At 48.9% G+C, this 26,297-nt stretch overlaps 1 protein-coding gene across 2 annotated transcripts in view; it reads right to left on the bottom strand.

Moving 5' to 3' along the window:
• Positions 1-26,297, bottom strand: part of DSCAML1 (DS cell adhesion molecule like 1) — a gene marked incomplete at both ends in the record, with an annotated part of 278,054 nt that overhangs the window by 14,339 nt on the left and 237,418 nt on the right. For both annotated transcript variants that reach the window (XM_080709543.1, XM_080709544.1), the window contains 6 exons: positions 2,298-2,437; positions 6,520-6,675; positions 8,870-9,016; positions 12,003-12,243; positions 18,547-18,617; positions 20,226-20,393. In XM_080709543.1, the coding sequence (XP_080565669.1) occupies positions 2,298-2,437; positions 6,520-6,675; positions 8,870-9,016; positions 12,003-12,243; positions 18,547-18,617; positions 20,226-20,393 (923 nt within the window). The remainder of the gene's footprint in view (positions 1-2,297; positions 2,438-6,519; positions 6,676-8,869; positions 9,017-12,002; positions 12,244-18,546; positions 18,618-20,225; positions 20,394-26,297) is intronic.

Below are 26,297 nucleotides of genomic sequence, written 5' to 3'. Positions count from 1 at the left end.
ACAAATACCATAGTACATCAGAAAACAGAATCAAAAGGCAAGCCATGAACTAATAAAGCCTTGAAATTTCTATGACAGAAAATGGCTCTTTTCCTTTGTACGTAAAGAGTACTTATAAATTAGTAAGAAAAGCATAAGCAACCCACATAGAAAAAACAGACAGAGGACATGAATTGACAGTTATCTAAAGAAGAAAAATATAGTAAATAAAATTATTTAGTAGTCAAATAAAGGTAATTTAAAATAAGTTACCGTGTGTGTGTGTGTGTGTGTGTGTGTGTGTGTGTGTGTGTGTATTTTACTGGGGATTGAAACCACAGATGTTCTACTTCTGAGCCATACCCATAGTCCTATTATATATTTTATTTTGAAATTTTGAAACTGGTCTAAGTTGCTGAAGGTCTTGCTAAGTTGCTGAGGCTAGCCTCAAACCTCTGATCCTCTTGACTTAGCCTCCTAAGTACTGGGATTTCTGGTGTGAACATCATGACTGGCAAAATTAGACAGCTTTTAAAAATAAAAATACAACAGGCAAATATAAAAACAAAACAAAAGGCAAAACCGGGAGCAGCAATAGGTGCCCAGGACCTTATCAGAGGCATCGACAACACTGATGAACACAATCAGCGTGAACGCCTGCAGGGCAATTTGTAAGTGTGTACACAGAACTTTAAGAACATTCCCTTCTCATTATCCAGAAATTCCTACAGAAATTACCTGAACGTTAAAATATGTGCATAAGGACTTCTATGAAGAATGTTCACTGAAGTTTTATTTATATGGTGAAAATTTGAAAGAGACATTAAACATAAAATAATGAGAAACTTGTTAAATAGATTACATATAAATGGCCATTCAAGACCATTTTTTGTTGTTGTTGTTGTTGTTTTTTTGCAGGTCTGGGGATGGACCCCTGAGCTACACCTGCTGCCCTATTTTCTTTTTTTAAAAATTTTTTTATTGGTGCATTATATTCATACATCATATTGGGGTAAAAACCTTGTGTGCACATACATGTACACATCACCCATTTAACCCCTACCCAATTCCCACCCCATTCCTTCCCCATCCCTCCTTCCCTTGCTTGGCTTAGTGGTTGACTTTGATATGTTTAAGTACATTGTGTATTTTAGATAATTTCCTTCTTCCTCCCTTCCATCCCCTCATTTAGGTTGTCTTGTTTGCTCCTCGATAGGATTTCCCTGCCCTATTTTCTATCTTTATTTTGAAATAGGGTCTCAGTAAGTTGCGGAGGGCCTAAGAAGCTAAGGCTGTCTGCAAACCGCGATCCTCCAGTCTCAGTCTCCCAAACGCTGGGATTACAAGTGTGCACCACCACACCTGGCTCAAGACCATGTTTTAAAAGAATATTTGATGGTGTGATGAAGTGCCTACATAAATTCCATGAAAAACCAGATTATATAACATTATGTAACGTTTTGTTTTAATTTTTTAAAAATAAAAATCAAACTCCAAGATAACTCATAATCTCTGAGCAGATAAAAGACAAGACAGCTGCATACCAAAATGTCACCAGCATTTGTCGTTAGGGAGTGAGAATGCAATAACTTTTCCTTTCCTCTTTATTCTTTTCTATATTTGCAGAATTTTCTATAATAAAGTCGAATTATTTTTATAATGAGAGAAAAGCAACAAATGTTTTAAAGTATTTGGTAACATCTCTGCCAGGACTCAGTGCAGCCTGGGCTGCCCCCCTGTACCTCCTACGAGCCTCTAACCCCACACTCACGCCCGTGGCTTTGCACTATCACCTGCATACAAGTGTGTCTTCACCCCTAGTTCTCTGCTAGAGCTGCTTGTCACACGTGAGTTTGTAAGGCAGTTGTTTGTATTTGGAATACATTTGTGCAAAGTGGTCCTGTCACATGGTGGCTGGATCCCGAGGTCCCTCACAGAGATCAGCCCGCTCCTTTATTCCCAGTCACCGTAACTGGCTGAACTGAAGTTCTAGACCATGTGAGACACTGGCTGATAGATCTCTAGGGACAAAGGAGGTCCCCATGTGCTCAGGACACGAAGAGGCTAGAGGCAGGTCCAGGTTTGGATCCTGATGCCCCCCCCCGCCCCCCGCCAAAGTCTATGTGTTGAAAGTCTCTGCCCAGAGGTGGGACAAGCTAATAGAAGTCATATAATCAGAGGCATACCCTGGGCTATTGGAACTCCAGCACCCTTCTGTCTTTTTTTTTTTTTTTGCCTCAAACCCAGCAGAGCCTGCATTTTTCCTACAGGGTCTTTCCCCCTCTCCCCCTCATCATTCGGCTCTGAGCCCCACTTACCGGCTGGCCGGACCCGGGGCTGGAGCAGAAGATGGTGTACTTGCGGATCACCCCATTGGGCTTAGTTGGGGGGAGCCAAGACACAACCACGCTGCTGGCTGATGAAGGGACAGCTTTGATGCCAGCGGGGGGCCCTGGAACTGAGCAGAGAGAGGGTCTGGTCAACTCAGAGAAAGGAGGAGCGCTGCCTTTGGGATTGGAGCCGGAGAGGAGAGTGAGGCAGATGGCGGGGGAAAGCTCCTGTAAGGGGTAGCCTAAAGCTGTGGTTTGAAGGGGAAACTCTGAGTACCCCAAAGGGGTGGAGAAGGGGCCCAAAGTGGCCAGCTTCAGAACTGGCCAGAACTGAGCACTTAAGGTAAACCACAGAAGGAGAGAATGATGAGGAATTCGTCTTGATCCCTCTGACTGTAGATCCTGTCTCCACGATTCCCTTACCAGCCACAGGCCTGTCTCTGGAAACCTCACGCTGCTGCCACTCCTGGCCTGCAGTCCTGAGGCTGGGCCACAGCCTGCTTCCTGTCTGACCCCAGGGCGCTGCCCAGGCTCTCTGTTCTCAGAAAGGGAAGTCTACCTTAGAAGTGACTAGGCTACCCATCCTAGATGGGTCCCCAACTCCCCTGCCCCGTCTCCGGGGAAGCAGGGGAAGCTGCCTGCTCCGGCCATGCTCCCACTGTCTTCCCTCCTGGGACCTTTTATGCTCCTCTCAGGATGGCGATAGTGCTCTGGGCCTCAGCTAGTCTATCTAAATGATGACAGAGATAGCCACACGAAGGGTTGTGGTGAGAATTAGGCGCTATTCAGCACAAAGTGCCTGCATTGTGCCTACCACGTAGAAGATGCTAGTCAGTTCTAAGGATTATTTCTTTGCCTCCTTCTCCAGCCCAAAGCTTGTGGCACCTACCTCAATACCTCAATAAGTTTCAGAGTATTTTTTTTGTATTTTCTTGTAATTTCATGTTAACTTGTTTTTGTGTGGTATTGGAGATGGAACCCTACCTCCAAGCTACACCCCCAGCCCTATTTTTTTTTATTCTTTATTTTGAGACAGGGTCTTACTGAGTTGCAAACAGCCTTACTAAGTATTAGCGGAGGCTGTCTTCAAACTTCCTGTCTCAGCCTCCTGAATGCTGGGATTACAAGAGTGTGCCACCATGCCTGACTTTATGTTGACTTTTTAAACTTTTTTTTTTTTAGATATCTTCTGCACATAGCATAGTTTGGATCTTGTGTTTTGCTAGCTGATATGACAATCTTCATTTTTTATGTGTGTGTGTTTGTGGTACTGGGGCTTAAACCCATCTACTTCAAGCTATACCCCCAGCCCTATTTTTTATTTCTTATTTGGAAACAGGATCTCACTAGGTTGATGAGAGTCTCACTACTCACTGAGGCTGTCTTCGATCCTGGGATCCTCCTGTCTCAGCCTCCCAAGTACCGGGATTACAGGTATGCACCACACCTGGACAATCTTCATCTTTTAACTAAAGAATCTAGTCAGTTTATCTTTAATGTCATTATTGATATATTTGAGTTTAAACATACCATTTTACTAAGTATTTTCTATTTGTCCCACCTATTTTGTCTTGTTTCTTTTTTCGCCTTCTTTTAGACTGCTGTGTCTAGCATACTATAAAAGAAATAATGAGGACAACATGAACAAAAGCTATCACAAGAGAGAGAGAGAGAGAGAGGGAAGAAGGAAGGGAGGGAGGGAAAGAGAGAGAGAGAGAGAGGGAGGGAGAGAGAGACAAACTCAAAAGGGTTCTATGCTTGAAATGATCAAACATGGACTTTGATAATTATATTTGTCAATCGTGACAAACAGCTGGGAGGAGGGAAGCAGGCAGGACTCCTCCTTTCTGTCCTCAAGACCGTTGACCTAGCACAGAACCTCCACCTCTCTGCCTAGACATCTTTTAACGGGCTCTTCCCCAAGCCCTGCCTGTTCCCTACAAGGATTACCTTCCTAAAATATGGATCTAGTAATGCTTCTTTCTCAGTTAAAGGTGTCTCAGGTGTGTGTTTTGTTTTATTTTTTGCCCTGCTCGGGATGAACGCAGGGCCTAATGCATGCTATGCAAGTGCTCTATTACTAAGTTACATCCCCAGCCCTAAAGTGTCTTAGGGAACTCAGCTTTGTACTCAGAGGCCATGTGGTTCAGTATTCATGAGGAAAGGTGAGGTGAAGGCAAGAGGCTGTTTAAGAACTGAGTCTAGCCAAGCTAGCCTGAAACCAGGCAAAGACTAAGGGCTTACTTAGCAAATAAACTTGAATTTACATGTTTGCACTTTTTAATTTCTTTTACTTTATTTTTCTAAATTTCCCAATTTTTTTTCCCTTAGAAAATTAAATCTTGAGAGCAGGGTGGGTATGTGGGGTCAGGGTGCCTATAGATTAGGACAGTTTCTTGAGGTTCCCAGGATTAGAATTGGAACAAGGGACTGTCTGCTCCATGATAATCAGAGTACTAACTGTGGTAACTTCCAATTGCAAATGGGAGAGCCTGGTGGGGCTGGGCAGCTGAGGTGAACAGGCAGTGGTCTTGGTAGTCATAATGGAATCACTATTTGCTATTACTTGACATTTTAGAGGAGACTTTACAGAGATCTTGCTTCTAACAACTTGACAGCACCACTCTCCCCATGTTATCACAAGAAAACTGAGGTGCAGAAAGATTAAATGGCTTGCCATCGAGGACAGGGCTGGGAAGCTCTTCTGCTGAATTTTCCAGTGCCTTTCCATGCTGTGAAGTTGCCTCCTGCAGGCTGGTGGCAATGCCTCCTGGAACTGGGTCTTCTGTGTGTATTCCTGCAGGGCTCTGTAGGCTCCTTGCAGGGCAGGGCAAGGCTCTCACCTCTGTGCTCCCTCATGGGCCTCATCATGATCACTTAGATGTGTGGAGATGCTTATGGCTCTGGCCTTGGCCAGAATAGGAGGCAGGAAGCCTCGGGACGCAGTGGTCCTTCTCTAGGGGCAGGAAGGTGCCTATCTCATGCATCCCCCAGGCCTGGGGTAGGACCAGGCTCAGCTTCTACACTGGAGCAGGTGGCTTGGCCCAGAGCCATCCCAAGCAGCCTTGATGGTGGGGGAGTTAATGACAGGAAAAGAAAGGCAGGCAGGTTGGCAAATGCTGAGTTACTCAGAGGTTAGTGGCAGAAGGGATGGTGGGGCTGAGAGCAGGGAGACTGAGCAGAGCTCTGAGCCTGTCCAGTCACCAAGGGCTGGACTGTGCATTTCTCCCCATCACTCCTAGCCTGGGTGTGTTCTTTTTCTCCTCTCTCCTCCTCCTTTTTCTTTTTCCTTCCTTCCTTCCTTCCTTCCTTCCTTCCTTCCTTCCTTCCTTCCTCTCTCCCTTCCTCCCTCCCTCCCTCTCTTTCTTTCTTTCTTTCTTTCTTTCCTCTTCCTCTCTCTCCCCCCCCTTCTTTCCCTCTTCCCCTTCCCCCCTCTCCCCCTAGGCCCTGGCTCTCCACATCCCTTGAAGAAATTGAGGCTGAGTGGGAAGGAAGCCCTTATGCCAATGATGGCTCCCACTTAAAAGCCCATGGTGAACCAGCCATACTCTTCTAAGAATAGAGGCTGCCTCAGAGAATTCAGTTGAGAAACAACTAATCGATGCAGGTGGGTGGGTAGGGAAGAAAGTGGACTGCCGGAAGCAGGAGCCCAGAGTCTCATGCCAGGCACATGTACCTCCTGTCACAATGGTGCCCTGGAGGTTGCTGCCCTGTCCCTGGCTGGAAGTATGGCCCTTCTCTCTACACTGTCCTTCCTAGGCTTCCCAGCCTCCCCTTACTCTGCCTCTATCTGATAATCCTCTAGTTCTACCCCATGAGGAAGGGCTTTGAGATCACAGTTCTGGGCAAAGGTTCATGCTGTTTACTCCTTGAAGTCCAGGGTCCTGCCCATGCCAAATTGACTGCCAGGTCCCTCGCCCAGGATGTGTGGGGTGGTGCTCCTGCTCCCCCACCCCTAACTTCTGCATCTAGAGGAAACCAGGCTGCACCAAAAAGGGAAACAGATGCCACAAAAAGATACCCTTGGAGTGGGGTTGGGGAGAGAGGGTTTACCTGGCTAGTGGTTGGCGGTGTGCTCCCCAACACAGGACCCAAGTCCCTCAAACCACCCTCCAGGGGCCCAAAGGGGCATGAGGTAGCTAGCGCCCTGCTCTTCCCTCGCCTGGGGAGGGGCTGGGTGGGCAGTGGGCGGCTCTAGGCCTGGACTCACCGTCCTCCTTGGTCTGGATGTACAGCACGCTGCTGCGCACGCCGTCCCCAGCCTGCGTGTAGGCCAGCACCTGGACACTGTAGTTGGTGAACTTCTCCATGCCCCGCAGCTCCACCCGCTCCCGTGTGGTGGTGATGTTTTGCATCTCGCCCCACTCTGTGGAGGCAAGTGGCCTCTGAGTGCCCTTGGCCCCAGGCCACACCACTCCTTAAGTGACCCCATCAGGATAAGCTGCCGATGCTGGCTGGCCTTGCCCTCACTGACCTTGCTCCAACCTCTACTGGTGCCTGCCCTGTAGATCACCTCCATCTTGCCATCACATGCCCCTCCTGCCCTGACTCCCTCCACAGGTGAGTGGCCTGGGGTGGCCGCACCTTGGCAGCTGCAGCACTGATCCTGGCCACCGGCTCCCTCTTGGCCCTGAGCTCTCCCTAGGCATCACGTCTCCCTGTAGGTAACGGATGGGGTGTGGTCACCTCCTCACCTCTGGATGCTTCCTGACCTCTCAGGGTAAGGACTAAGTGACCAGTGGCCTCTTCCCACCATGGAGACACAGGTCCAGCCATTCCCAACACGGAGAACCTGGGAAAGGCTGGTGCTGCTGGTGGCTGCAGCTGAGAAGAGCCAGGCTCCTGAGAAAGCTCAGGGAGGCCCTCACTGAGGGGGCTTCTCGGAGGCTGGGGAAGTGCTCTGAGAGAGGAACCTGGGAGGGCCAGAGTCACAGAAGGCTACAGAGCCTCCCACTGCTGCGGCTGGGCTTTCCAAAAGTCAGGCCTCAGAGGATGGAGGGCAGTGGCCAGCCAGGGCCCAGGATGCATGCCCAGCATGAGGGGATGCCAGTGGTGCAGGGAGATTTCAGAGTCCTGGCCTCAGGAACTGGGGCAGACTGTCCAGGACTGTACCAAAGATGAGGGGAGAGGGCTGGGTGTCTGAAGTGAGGCGATCTCTGGAGATCAGTGGGGCCAGTGCCCTCCTTGGGGCTGTTCTGGGGCACCCTGCTGCCTTAAAAAAGAAGAAGCAAGTTCTGAAGAATGGAAACCGGCCCTCATGTGGCTGGACACAGTACGGATGTGGCCTGGGATCTCCTAGGGAGAGAACTTGGACAGAACTCGGGAGGCCTTCAGACACCAAGCCCTGAGCCAGAAACCTCTGCATTCACACAGGAGATACCAGGGGAGGTGTGCCTGGCAGAGCAGAATCCAGGTGGGGAAGGGGATGGTAGTGACCCCAGACAGAGGGCTATGAGCAGGATTCCCAGGTCCTCTGGGAAAAGAAAGGGAGGGACTTCAAGGCAGAAGGCTCAGATCCTGGAAGGCCAACCCATTTCACATTGCTCTGTCGAGGTGTGTAAGGGGGGAATATGTGCATATTTTGGGGTGCTGGGTTACTAGCTCACGTGGACTACAAAATTTTTGGCTACTGAAGGTCTCTGTGCACACAGTGGGCAGGACATGGGGTTATACGAAGGCCTCTCAAGGGAAGGGAGGGACCTAGAAGGCTGGGCTGTCCACCAGGGCTCCTCCCTCCTCCAGGGTGCGTTGTGCTGGGAAGCTCCCTGCCACGCCCTTCCCTGGCTGCCTGGCTCAGCTGTGAGTCCAGGGGAAGCACCCTAGCTTCCAGTCACCCTGCTTCCTTTCTTGGCCTTCAAGCTTGGGTGGTGATGGGTCCTGGGTGCTGGCCCGGCTACCCATCCTTTTCCCCACTCCACTAAAAGCAGCCACTTGCAAAACTCTTAGTTCTGAGGGTGCTGTTTGCTTCCGATTAACAGAAGGGCCCCCGATTAATGAGGCCATTAAGACCTAACATGGACTCTAACATGAATTATTATTATTTTTTTTGGTAGTACTAGGGTTTCTGGAAGCCCTTCTACCTCTGGGCTACACTCCCAGACCTATTTTACACTTTTTTATTTGGAAACAGGGTCTCTCAAGCCAGCACGGCTGGCTTCGAACCTGCGTGATCCTCCTGTCTCTGCCTCCCAAGCGCGAGGATTATAAGCGTGCTCCACCACACCCGGCTCTCATGAATTCTTCAATTAGCAAAGCAAACCTGTCTCCTCATTCCTGGAGCAACTCCACAGCTGCTGTCCAGGGGAGCAGGGCGTCTCCCTCCCACCCAGCCAAGAGGTGGCCCGTGTGCACCACTCTTGGCTCCGGCCCCAGGATAACTCAGGTGTGTAAGTCAAGTCCCCAGTCACTCTCTCACTGTCTCTGGCCTTGGAGTCTTCTCTTCTGCGGCCTCCACAACAGGGAGGAGGCTGCGAGTGCCCTTCCCGTGCCCTGGGAAGGTGCTGAGCTCTCACACAGCCTGTGCCTATCACCCCGGACCTGGCATTGGCCCACAGACGCACCCCCATCGACGTAAAGTGACCAGAAGATGACCCGGTAGCCTTTGAGAACGCCGTTGAGAGTGCTGCGTGGGGGCTCCGACCAGGAAATGACAGCCACATCAGAAGTGATGGACAGCGCCCGGACGTTCTCTGGTGGCTGGCTAGGCACTGCATGGGGGGAGAGAAGCCAAGGACCAGTCAGTTAGGCTGGAAGTGACAGCATGAAGACCTGTCCTAGGCTAGGCCTTGCTGAACAAGTGCTGGGGCCTCCAGACTCAACAAGCCAGAGGCTGAGGCTCCTCTCCTGGAGGTTGGACTAGTCACACATTGTAAGGACAGGGCTCCTTGCTCCCTGGGCAGTGGCTCCTGGCTCTGGCTAAATTCTGGGCAAGGTGGTGGGCTCCAGGTACAGCCCTGGGAATTCACCAGTGGCCACCACAGCCAGGGGACCTGCCTCTGCTGGGTGCTACAGAACATGGAAGACACAAGCCGGCCCCAGAGGCATCTGGGAATTAGTGTCTCATCTACTGCCTGCCTGCCCCTCTGTGTCCTCTGAGTAGGGGTCCAGCTCAGGCCTGACCCTTGGGACTCTGTGTCCTGGTGCCAAGCCGAAGGGAAGGCAAAGAAGACCCCGGGGCCTCTGGAACCATGGCCCCCTGCCCTGTGCCTGCACAGGAACATGCCAACATGCTAGAGACGATGAAGACCATTCTATGAGACCACACAGGTGGACATGTGCTCTCCAGCCTCTCCCTCCGTGGGCTCCGTGCACATGTGACCTAACGCCCTCGACCTCTGCTGGCCCTTTCCAGTGAGCACCAGGCCCCAGGGTACCCCTTGGCTCAGGAGAACACGGGTGCACTTCCTGCTGGCTTTTGAGGATCGGGACAAAGGGAAAGAATAAGGCAGCTCTGCGCGAATGGAGGAAGGAGGTACAGGCTGGAGAGAGGTAATTAGATCCTGTTGCCCCACAAGAGGCAACTCTAATTTTTATGAGCATTTAAATGATAATACATCATCCTAATGATCCTCTTTGAGAATGATTATTGTTTCATATTACTTAGGTGTAAAAATATAAGCACCATGTAATTAGGGACCCAGTGTAATAAACTAATACAGATCGCCCGTTCGAACAAAATGAAGGTAATATAATTATGGAAAAGACACTCTTGCTAAGGCAGGGGCCCTTGAATACCCCAGGAGGAGTGCTAATATTGCCAGGAAACGATCAGGGTCTGACAGGCTAACGAGGGCCTTAATTAAGTATGAAAAACTGCTGAGCAAATGCTGTTGGAAACTTTCTTCCCTCTCCCCTCCTTGAACAGGACTCTGCACCCACGCCCACCTTACCCTGTCGGGAGTTCCAGGGGCCCTGGGGCCAGGGAGGAGGCAGACAGAGGTGTGTCCCAGTGCTCTGGAGAGCCAGCCTGGGCTCGAGCAGCTTCTTCTGGACAAACCTTCTAGAGCATGTCACATCCATAGCTCCAGCCCCCACACCCAGCCTTGCTCCCAAGCACAGCTGGCACAGGGCAAAGTAGAAAGAGTACGGGGTGGGGATCAGTCATGGACTCAGGGACTATGACTCCGGCTTTCTTATTTACTAGCTAGATTACTCTAGACAGGTCACTTAAACTGTAAGCTTTGGCCGCCCTGTTCAGCAGTATTGGCATTAGGGAGAACTTAGAGAAATGCACATTCTGGGCCCTAGCTTACATTGGCAGCAGCAGAATTCAGGAGTGGAATGGGCCCAGCAAACTGGTGGAGGCTTGGAATTTCAGGCATCCTGGTAGAGCTTTGGGTTTGGGCACCACTGTGTTAGGTACCACTTGGATGAATGCAATTGGTACCAAGAGGTGAGGAACAAATATTCATGAGCCCAGCCAGGCCTGTGTCCAGCACCTCTGGGTGGAGGGGCTGGGGGCTAGGCGCAGCTTGGCTCTCCACCCCCAGGCTCCCTGCACCTCTCTTCTGGGTGCCTTTCTCCTTTATTCTGCTCTTTTCTTTTTTCTTCTAAAGTGCCCTGTGCTCTGGGGAAATTAAAGTCTGCCCCATCCCCAAGCCGAGCTTAGCTCCAGCGCAGTGAGATGAAAATCTCTGGAGATGGAACCTGGGCATCTGTATTTTGAAAGCTGCTGAATAATCCCAACTTGTACCAAAGCTGGGAAAAGCCATGTGCTCTTAAGTGCTCCCAACTTCACTCATCCTCCCTCCCAAGGGGCTGAATTTCCAGACAGGAGGAGTGGGAGAGGACGCTGTGTAGCTAAAGAAATGGCTCTCTACTGGTGGGATGCTCCTGTTCTGTGAGATCAATGGGTGATGACCTTATGTTTTCCAGCAGCTGGTTTCTCTCTGTTGTGGGCAGGTAGACAGGCTTAGGCTCCGTGACAGGTTTTACACTCAGATCCCAATTTTGGGTTGAGGCATCAAGAAGGAAACTTGAGAAAATAATTTCTGCTTTGTGATGCTCTTTGCAGAACAATCCCTGGGCAATGGGGTCGTGTGTCTCCTGTCTCAACTGGGTGCAGTCTCAGGTGCTATCGCTGGCATCTCTTCGATATCAAGCACAGTCCCACTTCCTCCAAGCAATAGGGGACCTCATTAATCAGAATGTGGGGTCCTCACTAATCATCAGATGGATTTACTTTAAAAAATTGGGCTCTAAATCCTCTGCCACATAGGTGTTGAGATTTCCTAAATCCATAATCTCAGTTCCCCCAAACAGGTGGGGATAGATTCCAGCCTTGAGATGCAACAGTGACTTGGCTTCAGTGCTTTCCCTGAGAGGCTGTGAAGGAGAAATGATGAGGAAAGGGCTTGGGGGAGAGAGAGGGGGAGGTAAAGGGCCAGAAAGCCAGAAAGAAGGAAGGAGATACAGGGATGGAAAGACATGAGGACAGACCATGCTCAGACAGGCTGAGAGGGCCACAGGCCGATGGGGGACAGAGCACCAGCAAACAGCAGGAAAAGCTGGGCAAGTGGCCCTGCAGAATGAGTGGGCCACGTCTGCTTTGAGGAGCCAGTGATCAAGAGGAGATGGGGGAATCTGGGGAGCCCCAGAGGTCCAAGGAGCGAGTGGAAGGGCCCACTCTCCCTCACAGCTGCCCGGGGTTGTGCCTGGTCCAGTATCTGCTTCCCCACCCCTTATGGCTCTCACCATCCTCCAAGGTGGTAGCATTGATCTCACTGGAAGATGGTCCTGTGCCAGCCCGATTGAAGGCCTGGACCACCACCCCATACTGGGCGAACTTCTTGAGATTGTCCAGGGTGTAGACTTCGCTGTCCCCTGTGGCCTTCATCTCCACGATGCTGTACTGTCCGTTGCTGCCGGGGCTGTTCTCCCGGTAGCCGATCTGGTAGCCCCGGATGACTCCATTCTGCAGCTCCTTCTTGGGTGCCTGTGAGCATGGGGAGGCCAGAGCCACTCTGAGATGATACCCTTAAAACTATGGTCAGGTCATGATGTCCCCCTGTGTTCAAGACTTTGAAGGCTGCTGTCACAGAATAAAAAGCCCAGGCCCTAAGCTGGGCATGGTGGCACATGCCTGTAATCTCAATACTTGGGAGGCTGAGACAGGAGGATCACAGTTTCGAGGACAGTCTCAGCAAGTAGTGAGACCCTCATCAACCTAGTGAGACCCTGTTTCCAACCAATACACAAAACAGGGCTGGGATGTAGCCCGGAGGAAGAATGCCTAGCCTGCCCCCCCTTTCTCTTTCTCTTTCTCTCTCTCTCTCTCTCTCTCTCTCTCTCTCTCTCTCTCTCTCTCTCTCTCTGTCTCTCTCTCTCTCTCTCAGACACACACACACACACACACACACACACACACACACACACACACACAGAAAGAAAAGCCCAAGTCCTTACAATGGCTGGCCAGTCCTCTGCCCCCTGATGCTCTCTGCCTCTCAGATCCATCTTCTTTCTCCCTGGGCTCCACCTGCAGTCCACTGACCTCTGTGCACAGTAGGCTCACTCCTGCCACCTTCCTTGACTGTCTATGTGTCGCTCCTCCCCTCTCAAGTGCCCTGTCTTTCTGAGACCTCCCTCAGCTCCTCGGACAGGTCGCGGGTCTCTGCCCAGCCCTCCTGGTCTGCCTTCCTGGCTCCCTCTCCTACCACAGCACAGCTCACCTTCTTGTTCTGTAGTCTACTTCTGTCTGGCTGCCGGCCCCCAGAGAGTAAATGCCAGGAGGATGAGTGCATTTTTTATTATGTTCCCTGCTGCATCTCAGTGTCTAGAACGGTGCCAGCATATAGTAGCCCAAACATGTCCTTACTGAATGAGCCAGTGGTGTGTGAACAGGGATATCATTTGGCATGGCTTAGGGGCTGCCGACACAGTGATTGGAGGAAGAGAGAGGTAAGCAGTGAGTTTGACTAGAAGAAAGTATGCAGATGAGCGTCAGGAGGCTGAGGCAAGGGGATTGCAGGTTTGAGGCCAGCTTGGGCAACCTGTCTCAAAATAAAATTTTAAAAAGGGCTGGGGATAGGCCGGGCGTGGTGGCACACGCTTGTAATCCCAGCGCGTGGGAGGCTGAGACAGGAGGATCACACAGGTTTGAAGCCAGCCTCAGCTACTTAGTGAGGCTCTCAGCAACTTAGTGAGAACCTGTTTCCAAATAAAATATAAAATAGGTCTGGGAGTATAGCCCGGAGGTAGAAAGCCTCTGGGTTCCACCCCCCAGTACCACCTATACCTATCCCAGCTGTACCTATCCCAGTACCACCAAAAAAAAAAAAAAAAAAAAAAAAAAAAGGGCTGGGGATGTAGCTTCGTGGTAGAGAACTTGTCTAATATGAGCAAAATTCTGGGTTCAGTCCCTAGTGTGTTGGGAGCACTGTTAGCCATCCACTTTGAGGTCGCCTCAGTCTGGCTTGGGAGGAGCACAAACTGCCCGCCCAAGTGGGAACTGTCTGCACACAGACAAGTTTCCAAAGACCAAATGGGTCTGATAACTGGGGTCCCTGACCAATAAGCAAAGACCCTGATGGTTTCCATGTTTACCCTTTCCTTCCCTGATTCATCTGTGACTACCCTGGTGTTATTCCCTGACTCACCCATGATTGCTTTGCTATTTCCTGTGATTAATAGTTTCTTATAATGTTTTGGTTATAACCCTCAATAAAAGCAGGATGCTGGTAGAAGGACGGTAGGATTGGGGACATCTTTCTCCTCCTCTGTCTTCCCCAGATGCCACGTTGACTCCGTTGTCGTTCATGTGAGACTACTTCTAATCGATCAATTAATATCAGTGCCATCCTCTACACCAGTATAGGAAGGAAGGAAGGAAAGAAGGGCCTTAGCTTGGTGTGATGGTGCACACCTGTAGTATCAGTACTTGGGAGGCTGAGATGGGAGAATGACAGTTTGGAGGACAGCCTTAGCAACCTAGTGAGACCCTGTTCAAAATAAAAAATAAAATGGCTGGGGGTGTGGCTCAGAGGTAAAATGCCCCTGGGTTCAATCCACAGTACCAAGTAAACAAATAAATATATATTGGGTGTGGTGGTGCACGCTTGTAATCCCAGCGCGTGGGAGGCTGAGACAGGAGGATCACACAGGTTCAAAGCCAGCCTCAGCTACTTAGTGAGGCTCTCAGCAACTTAGTAAGACCCTATTTCCAAATAAAATATAGAATAGGTCTGGGAGTATAGCCCGGAAGTAGAAGAGCCTCTGGGTTCCACCCCCAGTACCAAAAAAAAAAAAAAAAAAAAGAATAAAAGGAGAGTTGAGTGTAGTGGCACACACCTGGAATCCTAGTACTTGGGAAGATGAGACAGGAGGATTGCAGATTTCAGGAGAATCTCAGGTTTGAGGACAGTCTCAGCAAGTAGTGAGATTCCCACTAACCTAGTGAGACCCTATTTCTAAGTAAAAATAAAATAAGGCTGGGATGTAGCCAGAGGTAGAATGCCTCTGGGTTTAATCTCAGTGCCACACAAAAAATAAAATAAAATAAAATAAAATAAAGTGTGTATGTGTGTGTGTGTGTGTGTGTGTGTGTGTGTGTGTGTGTGTGTGAGAGAGAGAGAGAGAGAGAGAGAGAGAGAGAGAGAGCGCGTGCGCGCTAGCGCCAAGATTCTAGTTCACACCCATTGGGACGGCCATTACTAAAAAAGTCATGGGGGGTGTATTCATTCGAGTCACCCCTTCATGCCAGTCTGGTATGGAGCTGTACCTATCCTCTGTATTTCTATCTTTTAATAATTCAAAAAAAAAGTCATGGGAAGGATGTGGAGAATTGGAATGCTGGTGGGAATGTGAAATGGCAGCCATTTGGCAAATAGTCTGGCAGTTCCTCAAGAGGTTAAACATACAACCATGCAATCCTACTTCTGGGTATATTCAAAATATCTGAAAGCAGAAATCAAAGAATTGCTTGTACACCCATGTTTACAGAAGCAGGTGGAGGCAACCCCAGCGTCCACTGGCCGATGGACAGATGTACACAGTGTGGTACATATATGTATGGGAGACTATTCTTCCACAAGAGGAATCGAATTCTGACATTTGCTACAACATGGATGAGCCTTGAAGATGTCAGGCCACGTGAAATATGACAGCTGCCCACACCAAATGTGCTTACTGCACCCCAACTAGCTCCCGAACGTGAAGTTGTGAATTTTATACCCATTTTATAACTTAAAAAAACCCCAAAACAAAGAACACCTGACATTTGCTCAGCCTAGGCCTTCTGAGAATGCTGAGGCTGAAATGTCCCAGGTACAGTGGCCAGGGCCAGGGGCAATGGAGACTGAGGCCTAAGGCCAGCCCCTAGGTTGAGGGACAGATACTGCTAGGACTCCAAGCTCAAAAGGGGCAGGTAGGAACACAGGACTGATCTCAGAGGGCTAGGTGAAAAGAGAACATCCCATGAGCATTGGCCTGGGGCTGGAAAACATGTTCTCTCCCCAGGCTTGAGTCTTTACATAAACTCAGTCAGACATAATCCATACACACAGATAGCCTGAGAAAAAAACATGGGCACAAATATTCACAGACACATCCGTCCCATACATGACTCCTTGCTATGGAGATGTTAATAATCATATCCAGAACCAGGAGCACCATGTCCAGACCTATCAAAATAAGCATCCTAATCCACACACCTGCTCACAGCTGGGCATGTTTAGATGAAACTGGATCCTTTAGCCACTGGGTCTGCCCATCTATAAATTGAGACAGAACAGCCACCCCAGTGCGTATAAAAGCAGCTTGAATCCGTATTTTATTTTATTTTATTTTATTTTTTATTTATTTATTTATTTATTTTTTTGGTGGTACTGGGGTTCCTGGAAGCCCTTCTACCTCCGGGCTCCACTCCCAGACACCTATTTTGTATTTTTATTTGGAAACAGGGTCTCTTAAGCCAGCGCATGCGCCTGGCTTCGAACCTGCGCGATCCTCCTGTCTCTGCCTCCCAAGCGCGGGGATTACAAGCGTGCGCCACTGAATCCGTATTTTAAAGACAATGAAGTTAATTTTAAAAACCCACCTTTTATTTTACTAAAAATGGTTACTAAAAAACAGTTTATTAAAAAACAGTTAAGTTAGTAAAACAGCCTCACTGTTTTTTTATTTTTTCAATGAATGTTTTAAATGAATTGCATATTTAGACTCACTGTTAACTCAATAAAATGAAGTTTTTAATTTACCCTAATTGTTCTGAACTCACTAAATAGGTGTGTGTATTTAATTGACTTGGCATTTTGTTATTGCCTGAATAATGTTTCTCTCTGCACGTGGGCAGTCACAAGTGCTAGTGTGTAAGTGGGTGCGTCTCTCTCTGCATTTGGTCTTGTACCTGTGTATATCCTCCTCTGTGCACTTAGACACACACAAACACATTATCTTGAAGAGCCTCGTGCCCTTGTATTCACACCAACACACCCTCTCATGTTGCATCCGTACTAACACACACTTGGAATTATAAATATCAGTATACAGTGGGGCACATGCCTACAGACCCAGGGATGTCTACACCATGATATCCAACTGTACACATCACCACTTCTGCAAAGCCCGACAGAGACCTTGGGTAGGCATTCAGGTATGCGCTCTCTCTCCTCTCTCTCTCTCTCTCTCTCTCTCTCTCTCTCTCTCTCTCTCTCTCTCTCTCTCTCTCACACACACACACACACACACACACACACACACACACACACACAGAGTGTATAAATCACGACAGATCTTTCCTCCCTCCTCTCTTGATTTTTCTCTTCTCTGTGTCTCTTTCTCTTCCTCTACCTCCTCACCTCCCAAACACTCACAATCAGGATTTAAATCAATCTTAACAATATTTCTCTGAAGCATTAAGGAATCAATAGGCCTGATAGCAAATTTATGTCATAAAGCAGGGGTGATATATTTTGTGGAAAGAGTCTCAAAATGAAGTGACTTATCTTTCAAGTGAATCTTTATTTTTCATTAATCTGTTTCTCAGTGTTAAAAAAAAATCCCCTGAGAAGTCAGTCCCCAAATTTATTGACCATCTGGTTCATTCTGAAGTTCTAGCTTTCTAATCAATTTTATTTTTTCATTATGAGACTTTGGAGAAATAAATCTGATTCTAAATTTTTATTGACCTCTGGGTCAGAGCTTTGTGGCCAAATGTCTCAGAGTTTTATGCATTTTTCAGCCCTTCCTCCCTCCCAGGTTCCTCAGCATATTTCTAGGAAATGGGTCCAGGGCTGAGATGCAGATGAGACTGCGCCTTGGACTCTGAGCTTTACGTAGTTTCTAGGTAAAGATCTGAACTGGGGGGAGTTGGTTCTGGACCTAGGGCACAGATCTGAGCCTAGAGAATAACTATAGCTCCAGGGATTTGAAGAAGGGACAGACTGCCCAGTGCCTGCCTCTCTTTCCTCCCTGTTGAGATGGAAATGCTCCAAGAGCAAGGACTGTGCAGAGAAGGCTCTGTCCCAGACTCCCGTGTGATGGGCTGTGGTGGGCTATGATGGAGATACCAGGCTGGGGCTCCAGACTATGGTGTTTACATCCCTACGTGAGCAACTTTTCTCTACCTGAGCAAACAGGGACAAGTTGCCTTGCATCTCTGCACCATGGTCTCCTCTGATGGTGGGGCTGAGAATTCATCCTCTGGCCCTCCCCATTGAAGTGTACAAGAGCAGGGATGCAGAGACCGGAAGATAGGTTGCCTGCTGTCCATATGGAGGAAGAGGTGATAGGGCCAGAGCTCAGAAGGAGCACGTCCCTGGGCCCTGCCTTCCCCAGCTCAGCTGCTGAGTCTCCCTGAAGACCTCCTGAGTGATGGACACTTCATAATCTCCTAGATCTCACTGGTCTCAGCCCCTTGGAAAGGGCTGCCATACACTTCTCTCTGCCACTCCCCACTCCAGAGGGGGGGGGGTATCCTGATACTATAGAGGGAGAACTGTGCACAAAATCAAATCCAGCTCCTACCATCTCCTGACACATGTGGCTGGTGTGGTAGGAGAACCCCTGCTGCCACTCCTCACCCCAGGGAGCAAGCGCTAGATTCTCCGTCCCACCCAGGTGTAGCCCACCACCTGGGGGCCCTGCTCTTCATCCTCCTTTCCTGCTGCCGCTCCCAAGCTTCGCTGGGTTTAGTGAAAAAAAACAGGCTTGGGCATTATGCAAAACCAGAGACTTGCCAGGCTGCTGGAGCTTCTTTCTTGGCTGGGGGTGGGAGGAGACAGGACAGCATGTCACTTACCTTCCAGGTCACCTGGATGCTCTGGGAGGTCACTGGCTGCAAGGTGACATCCATGGGAGGCCCATCAGGAGCTGGGGTGCAGAGAAACGTTGTTATAAATAAAATCCTGCCAGAGGACAGAGTCCCGTGTCCTGGGTGCATCCTCCTAATCAGGAGGACTGTGGGGAGGAGGGAGATGCTCACATACAGATGGCAGTGAAACCTGGCTCGGTGCCCCTGGCTGGTAACTGTCTAGCAGCGGCCCTTATATTGGTTTTTACTGTATGATTACTTGTAAAATTTCACAGATAATATTTTATGAACTTTCTGCATTTTTTTTTACTTTTTTATTTTTTTTCTCTTTTAAAATTTTTTATTGGTGCATTATATTCAAACATCATATTGGGGTAAAAACTTGTGTGTACAAACATGTACTCATCGCTGATTTAACCCCTACCCAATTCCCACCCCATTCCCTCCCCGTCCCTCCCTGCATTATTTTGTTTCACAGTAACAAGTAGGAGAACATAGAGCAAGAGAAGTCTTGCCTAAATTTTCTTTTCTTTTCTTTTCTTTTCTTTTCTTTTCTTTTCTTTTCTTTTCTTTGTGTGTGTGTCACTAGGATAGAATTCAGGGGCATTGTACCTTTAAGCTATATCCCAACCCTATCTTATTTTTTTGAAACAGGTTCCCATTTGCAAGGGCCTTACTAAGTTGCGGAGGCTGGCAATGAGCCTGCGATCCTCTTGTCTTAGCCTCCCAAGTACTGGGATTACAAGTGTATACCACCATGCCTGGCTTTAAATTTTTATTAAAATTCCATGACAGAGGCCATGGAAAGTGATCCAGGGGACCAGGACCCCATCCTTAGCAGATGCAGCTTATCTGTGTTTCCAGATGGGCTAGGGCCAAGGGAGCAGGGCAGAACCACAGACAGCTTCCCAAAGCTCGGAAGTCAGAGCTCACATGGAAAAGAGTCAGGAAGACTGACCAACCAACCAACCAACCAACCAACCAACCAAACCTCCAATTATCCAGAGGCAGTCCTATGATGTACAACAGGTTCTCTCTTATTTCCTCTTTTTTTTTTTTTTTTTTGGTGATACTGGGGATGGAACCCTTCTACCTCCGGGCTACACTCTCAGACCTATTTTTAAAATATTTTATTCGGGCCGGGCATGGTGGTGCATGCTTGTAATCCCTGCGCTTGGGAGGCGGAGACAGGAGGATCGCACAGGTTCAAAGCCAGCCACGCTGGTTTAAGAGACCCTGTTTCCAAATATATATATTAGGTCTGGGAATGTAGCCCGGAGGTAGAAGGGCTTCCAGGAACCCCAGTACCAAAAAAAAAAAAAAAAGAATTAAATATTTTACTTGGAAACAGAGTCTCTTAAGCCAGGGCAGCTGGCTTCGAACCTGTGCAATTCTCCTGTCTCCGCCTCCCAAGTGCGGGGATTATAAGCGTGTGCCACCACACCCGGCTCTCTTATTTTAATTTGTTATTTTTTTGTGGCATTGAGGATGGAACCCAGGGCCCCACACATGAGATATATACCCAGCCCCTTTTATTTTATTTTATTATTTTGAGACAGGGTCTTGCTAAGTTTCTCGGGCTGGCCTCAAACCTGCCATCTTCCTCCTCAGCCTCTTGATGTCCCTGATCCCCACGGCCCTGGGCAGGGGGCAGGCACAGCGCTCACCAGCCTCCTCGGTGCTGATTGTGAGCTCCTTGCTTGGGTCACTTCGGCCAATCTTGTTGAAGGAGTACATGCGGATGCTGTACACGGAGGCTGGGTGCAAGTCCACAATATTGGCCTGATTGATGGTGGGGGAGATGTTACGTGTGGACTGCTTAAAGTCCCAGGAATCTGCAAAGAAGACACCTATTTTAAAGACAGCTGGGCAAACCCGACCTTTCCCCAGCATCAAACACCAGGCCCTCTGGTCTCAACTGGGATCCTGGCAGGGGCTGCTCAGGTAAACTGCAGAGAGAGGGGACAGGGTCTCAGGGAGCAAGGGGCTTATCCCATGAAGCTTCAGATTGGGAGAAGCCAGATTCTCTTCTGCCCTGGCAAGCTTGTGAGCTAACCCTCAGACAGGGGCAAACAAGACATTTGTCAAGGTTCCCACCAAGATCACCATATGCTTGCTATCCCTGAGGACCTGATGGGTCAGTATCCTTCTTCCCGGATCCCTGACCACCTCAGTTACTTGTTCCACCTACAAGACATCCAATCCACTCATCCATCTTTTGGACAGGGGAAAGCCAAGTCCTGTCCTCCTCCCTCCTTTTTCTGTATGCTTCTGAATTTCCTTTCCCTGTGCTCTTGTGAGGTAGTGGTCTGAAGTGTTATGTGTCAGCGTTGAAAGGGACAGATCAAGTACCACAGTGCCTGGTCCCAGCTGTGCCTTCTTTCCTACTTCAGCAGGAAAAGAAAAAATTTTGGGGTCTTTCAGATCAGGGACCAACAAAGGGATTAACATGTTCATGATCCATCCAAGGGGACCTGCAGTCCATTCCAGGGCTAATGTTTAGCAAAATTGTAGAACATGGAAAATGCCAGATAAATGCCACTCAGGGATATGGTGACTGTAAGCATCCTGCATCTCAGAGGAATCCAGCCATTCCCTTAAGGTGCGTTTGCTCTGCACTGACCAGGGAATTCCAGAGAAGAATGGGGAGGGGTTACAATTATATGGATGCTCAACTGGGACCTTCCAAACCCAGAATTCTCAACCAGATGACTCCTTGGCACTTTACTGTGAGGGAAAAAAAAGCAAAGTACAAGGAAACAAACTGACAGTGCGGCTTAAATATGTTCCCAAGGCATGTCCGGATGTTACTATTCAGTCTAATTTTCTACGCCTTTTAAATCCACAGTAGAATATCCTGAAAAATTCTCAATAGAAAGGATTAAATTGAATTCACCACAGTTTAATTCCTAAAGCAGGAAAGGAGGCTACCACATTCTAGATAGATTTCTAAGAAGATATTTTTAAAAAAACAAATGCCTGATAAATAGGGGGAACCCTATTTCCCCCCACTTCTGGTTAGCTGAGTTCTTGATGCTTTTTGAAACACCAACCTTGGCTGCTCAGGCTTGACATCTGTGGAGGGCATGGGCCAGCTCTCATCTATAGCTTTGCATTTAATTCATTGGTTGCATGAGCCAAAGAAACACTGAGGAACACATTATTCTCTTCTTGTCTTTGAAAACACCCCAGCTGATCGAAGAGTCACTCTGTGGTTGGCAGGTTTAGCCAGAATTGCCGATCTGCAGCCCCCTAGCTGCTGTGGCCACCTCTGGCTTGGGATGGAAGTGGCTATCGACGCGGAGACAGGTGCTCATTTCTCTTTGTGGCATTCTGGGAGTCAGTGCCAGCTCACAAATCACACTGGATTCCCATGTTTATGGGAGACAGAGAGTGATCAGAAGTCAGTGCATTTATTTTTGATGAGTGCAGGCAGAGGGAGGAGGCGCATTCGCTGTGCCTGAAAACAGAGGGGCTGAGGAGAAGAGGCGGTAACGTTTGCTAGGCACCTGTGATGTGCCAGGTGCAGTGATGGGCAACTTAAACGTGTGCCACCTACTCCTCACACCCTCCATGACTTCAGCGTGCATCTCCATGATCTGGGTGATCTTTTCATCACCAAGCCCGGGCTCCCACTTGACCTCATGGGTATGTCCAATGCTTCACCCCTCCCTTTATCTTGAGACCCTCTTCTCCGGCTTTTAATACAACTCTGTTTTCACTCATCTCTTGGGTAAGTTTGCTCTGCCTCTTCACAGCTGCATCCTCAGCTCCCTACCACCGATGGTTGGGTTCTTCCGCCTTCCAGCCTTGATTCTTCCTCTCTGTGCCATATGTTTTTCCCACCCATCTTCATACACTTAACTCCTGCATCATCATCTGGCCCAGATCCTCATAGCCAACTGTTTATTTTAAGTTTTAGTTTTTATGTGGTACTGAGGATTGAAACCAGAGGCATTCCACCTCCGAGCTACAACCCAGCCCTATTTTTAATTTTTATTTATATTTATTTATTTATTTATTTTGCAGTACTGGGGATGGAGTCCAGGGGTATTGTACCTCTGAGCTATACCCCCCAGCCCTATTTTTTAGTCTTTTTATTTTTGAAATAGGGTCTCACTGAGTTGCAAAGGGCCTTGCTAAGTGGCCGAGGCTGTCTGAGAACCACGATTCTCTGATCTTTGCCTCCCGAATGCTGGGATTACAAGCGTGTGCCACTACGCCCAGCTTGCTTGCTTTATTTATTTATTTATTTATTTACTGTAGTACTAGGGGTGGAACCCAGGGATTTTCTACCTCTGGGCTATACTCCCAGACCTATTTTATACTTTATTTGGAAACAGGGTCTCACTAAGTTTCTGAGGCTGTTTTTTTTTTTAATTGGTGCATTGTAATCATATATCACATTGGAATACAAGACTTGAGAGGATATACAAGCACACATCATCCAATTAGCCCTCATCTACTCCCCATCCCATTCCCTCCCCCTCCCTCGATCCCATGCTTGTTTGGTGATTAAGTTTGATACATTTATTTATGTACCTCCTGAGTTTTAAAGAGGTTCCATCCTCCCCCATCCCATACCCTCTGACTGGTCACCTTAATTGCTTAGCTATAGGGCCCTTTCTATAACTCGACCTCCTCCTGTTATCCCTTTCCTTCTAGTTATTGCTACTTAGGGGAAGCATCTGGTTTTTATTTTCTGTGATATTTCTCTGTGCATGCCACATTGCAAGTTCCGATCCCACTCTTTTTTTTTGGTGGTATTGGGGGTTCCTGAAAGCCCTTCTACCTCTGGGCTACACTCCCAGACCTATTTTTACATTTTTATTTGGAAACAGGGTCTCCTAAGCCAGCACGCAGCCTGCACGATCCGCCTGTCTCTGCCTCCCAAGCGCGGGGATTACAAGCGTGCGCCAGCTCCAATCACACTCCTGATGGCCCCAGTAGTGGCCTGGCCACCCGGAGGACTCTGATCCCGACCTCGCTGGCTCCAGCACCAGCCTTGCCTCAAAGGGCCTCGGAGGCCCCAGTACTGGCCTTGCCTCAAAGCAGGCTCCGATCCCGGCCTCGCAGGCCCTGGCACTGGCCTAACACCTCGTCAGGCTCCGATCCCGGCCTCGGAGGACCTGAGGCTGGTTTTGAACCTGTGCGATCCTCATGTCTCAGCCTCCCAAGTGCTGAGATTACAAGCATGATCCACCATACCCGGCTTTTTAATTTATTTTTATTTTTTAAATTTTTATTGTTTTGGTGGCACTGTGGGTGGAACCCAGAGGCTTTCTAACTCTGAGCTATACTCCCAGACCTATTTTATATTTTATTTGGAAACAGGGTCTCACTAAGTTGCTGAGAGCCTCACTAAGTAGCTGAGGCTGGCTTCAAACCTGTGCGATCCTCCTGTCTCAGCCTCCCAAGCATGGGGATTACAAGCGTGCGCCACCACGCCTGGCTTTATTTTTATTTTGATAGTGTCTCTCTAAGTTGATGAGAGTCTTACTACTTCCTGAAGCTGGCCACAAACCTTCGATCTTTCCTGTCTCAGCCTCCCAAGTACTGGGATTGCATGCCTGCATCACCACACCTGGCTCGTCAACTGTTTATTTGATGTCTCTTCTTGGAGGTTTCAAAGGTTCCTCAAAATCAACACATCCAAGACCATGTGCCCTTATCAACTCATCTCCTTCCTCACTTGGAATGCACCACCATCCATTGCGTGGGCCAGTGAGTTAGGCACAGCTGTGGACTCTTCCTTGCTATATCACTTCCCGTAGCTTCTTCGTCTCATCTTTCCTCCAGGCTGAGCCACTTCCCTCTTTCATTTGGATCAGAGGAATGACCACCTGGCCAGCATCCACTGTGTGCCTGCCCCTCCCATCTGCTCTGCACACCGCAGCCATCATTCATTCTGCAAATATGATGGAGGCCTCTTACAGGGCCAGCACTCTAGCTGATGCTGAGAGTGCTCCTCCCAAAACACAGATCTGATGCCGTCAGCTGCATGCATACAAGCCTTCAGCACTTATTAGGACAAAGATAGAAAGAGGGACATGATAGATGGCCTGCGGTATGTGGCCAGGCGCCCCTTCCACACTGCTCTTCTCTGAACTCCACAGCATCTAGCATCCTCTCTGTTCCACGGGGTCTCCTCCCGAGGGCTCACTGTTCCAGTGGCACCGGCCAAGGAGATGAGACACGCCATGGAGGCAGGAGACATGCCTAAAGTTCTGCGATTGCCCGGCACTTCAAACCAGTGTTAGTCTTAAATCAGAGTCACTTTTTGTCCTCCACTCTGAATCTGGAATTCTTCTGCATTTTGTAGTCATTCCAGACACACTTTATCCATCCCTCCTCAGCTCATTCAACTGCCAATTGCAGGGGTCTCCTGGAGTGAGGCTCTTCTGCCCCCTCCAGTTTTGGCCAGTAGTTTGTAGGTGGATTTGACCTTGTGTTCTCCAGTCATCTTTGATGTTGGTGCAAAACAGCTCTTTCCCCACAACCCTTCCCAGTGAATGCATGAGTCAAGTCTGGAGGCTCCAGCTGACTTTCCAAACTTGATCATCCTGAACCTGAATCGCTGAATCTGTGTTCTTCCCTTGTCAGCCCTCTCAGAGCACTGAGCTGGCTTTTTAAATATTCCCTTTTATATGAGCCTGGCCTTCCCAGATTAACATATTTCATTAAGGGCTCTCTCTCCTTTTATTCATCAAAGGGTTTATGATGCAAAATATTCTTAAAAACTAAGGATATGGCTGGGGAGATGTCAGTACCTTCTGCTCTGTGAGCTGTTGCTGAGAGAGGACTGCAGTCTAGTTTTCAAGAGGCAAAGCTCTGGTAGCGGGGGTACCCTGGTAGCTGCCTATGCTGGGGAAACAAATTCATTCTGCATCTCAGATTTTCTCCTTGCACCGGGGCTCCAAACCCCCATGGCATCTCTGCAGCACAGAGAAGAGGCTCTCTGGGCCACACAGCAGCCCATGACATTTCAGCACCAACCTCATTTCTGCCTCCACAGAAGCCCACACCACGCCCAGCCGGCTCCTCCAATGGGGCCAGGCTGGTCCCCGAGCCAGTCTTCTGGACATAGAGGATCCTCTCAGACAACCCGTCCCTGCTTCTTGCTTGGCAAATAGGGGCAAAGTGTAGTGTCTGCATTTTTAACTCTACACAGCGCCATCTGATAGATTTGTGTGGACAGTGCTATTTATCATTCAGCATTCATGTATTATTACTCTGCTGCCTGAGGCCTGGAGAAGCCAGCATGCGCAGGATGGTTTGGAAAGGGCAGACTGGGTAATTTCCCTTGGAAAATTAGCATGATGAGCAACAAGGCAGAAAACCTAGGAAAATCACAGGGAGGACAAAGAAAGGGGTCAGGAACAGATGGTCGGGGTCTGGGATGGGTGCGGTCTGACCTGGGCAAGGTTCTGTTGTGCCAGGCATTTCTCTACCCTCTGTGTCTCCTCCCTACACCTACAACCTAATCCTCACAATCACTCCCAGCAAACCAAGTACCACTGTCTCTGTTTTATAAATAAAGAGATGTGCAAAGGCATCTAGCGCTTGCCAGGGGCCACACAATTCAACCCTTGGTCAACCAGAGTCTTTGGCTTTGGAGAAGAGTCTCATTCTGCTATTCCACAGGTGTGGGCAGGTGTGCTCAGACACGCCACACATGCACGCACACACCCCTCCGCCATTTGAGTCATTCTCTGGTTCCCTTGGATACCTTCCTCAGT

This window comes from Muscardinus avellanarius, assembly GCF_963383645.1.
Source record: "Muscardinus avellanarius genome assembly, chromosome: 1".
In the NCBI taxonomy this organism is placed as follows: Eukaryota; Metazoa; Chordata; class Mammalia; order Rodentia; family Gliridae; genus Muscardinus; species Muscardinus avellanarius.
This window is presented reverse-complemented; position numbering and strand designations above follow the sequence as displayed.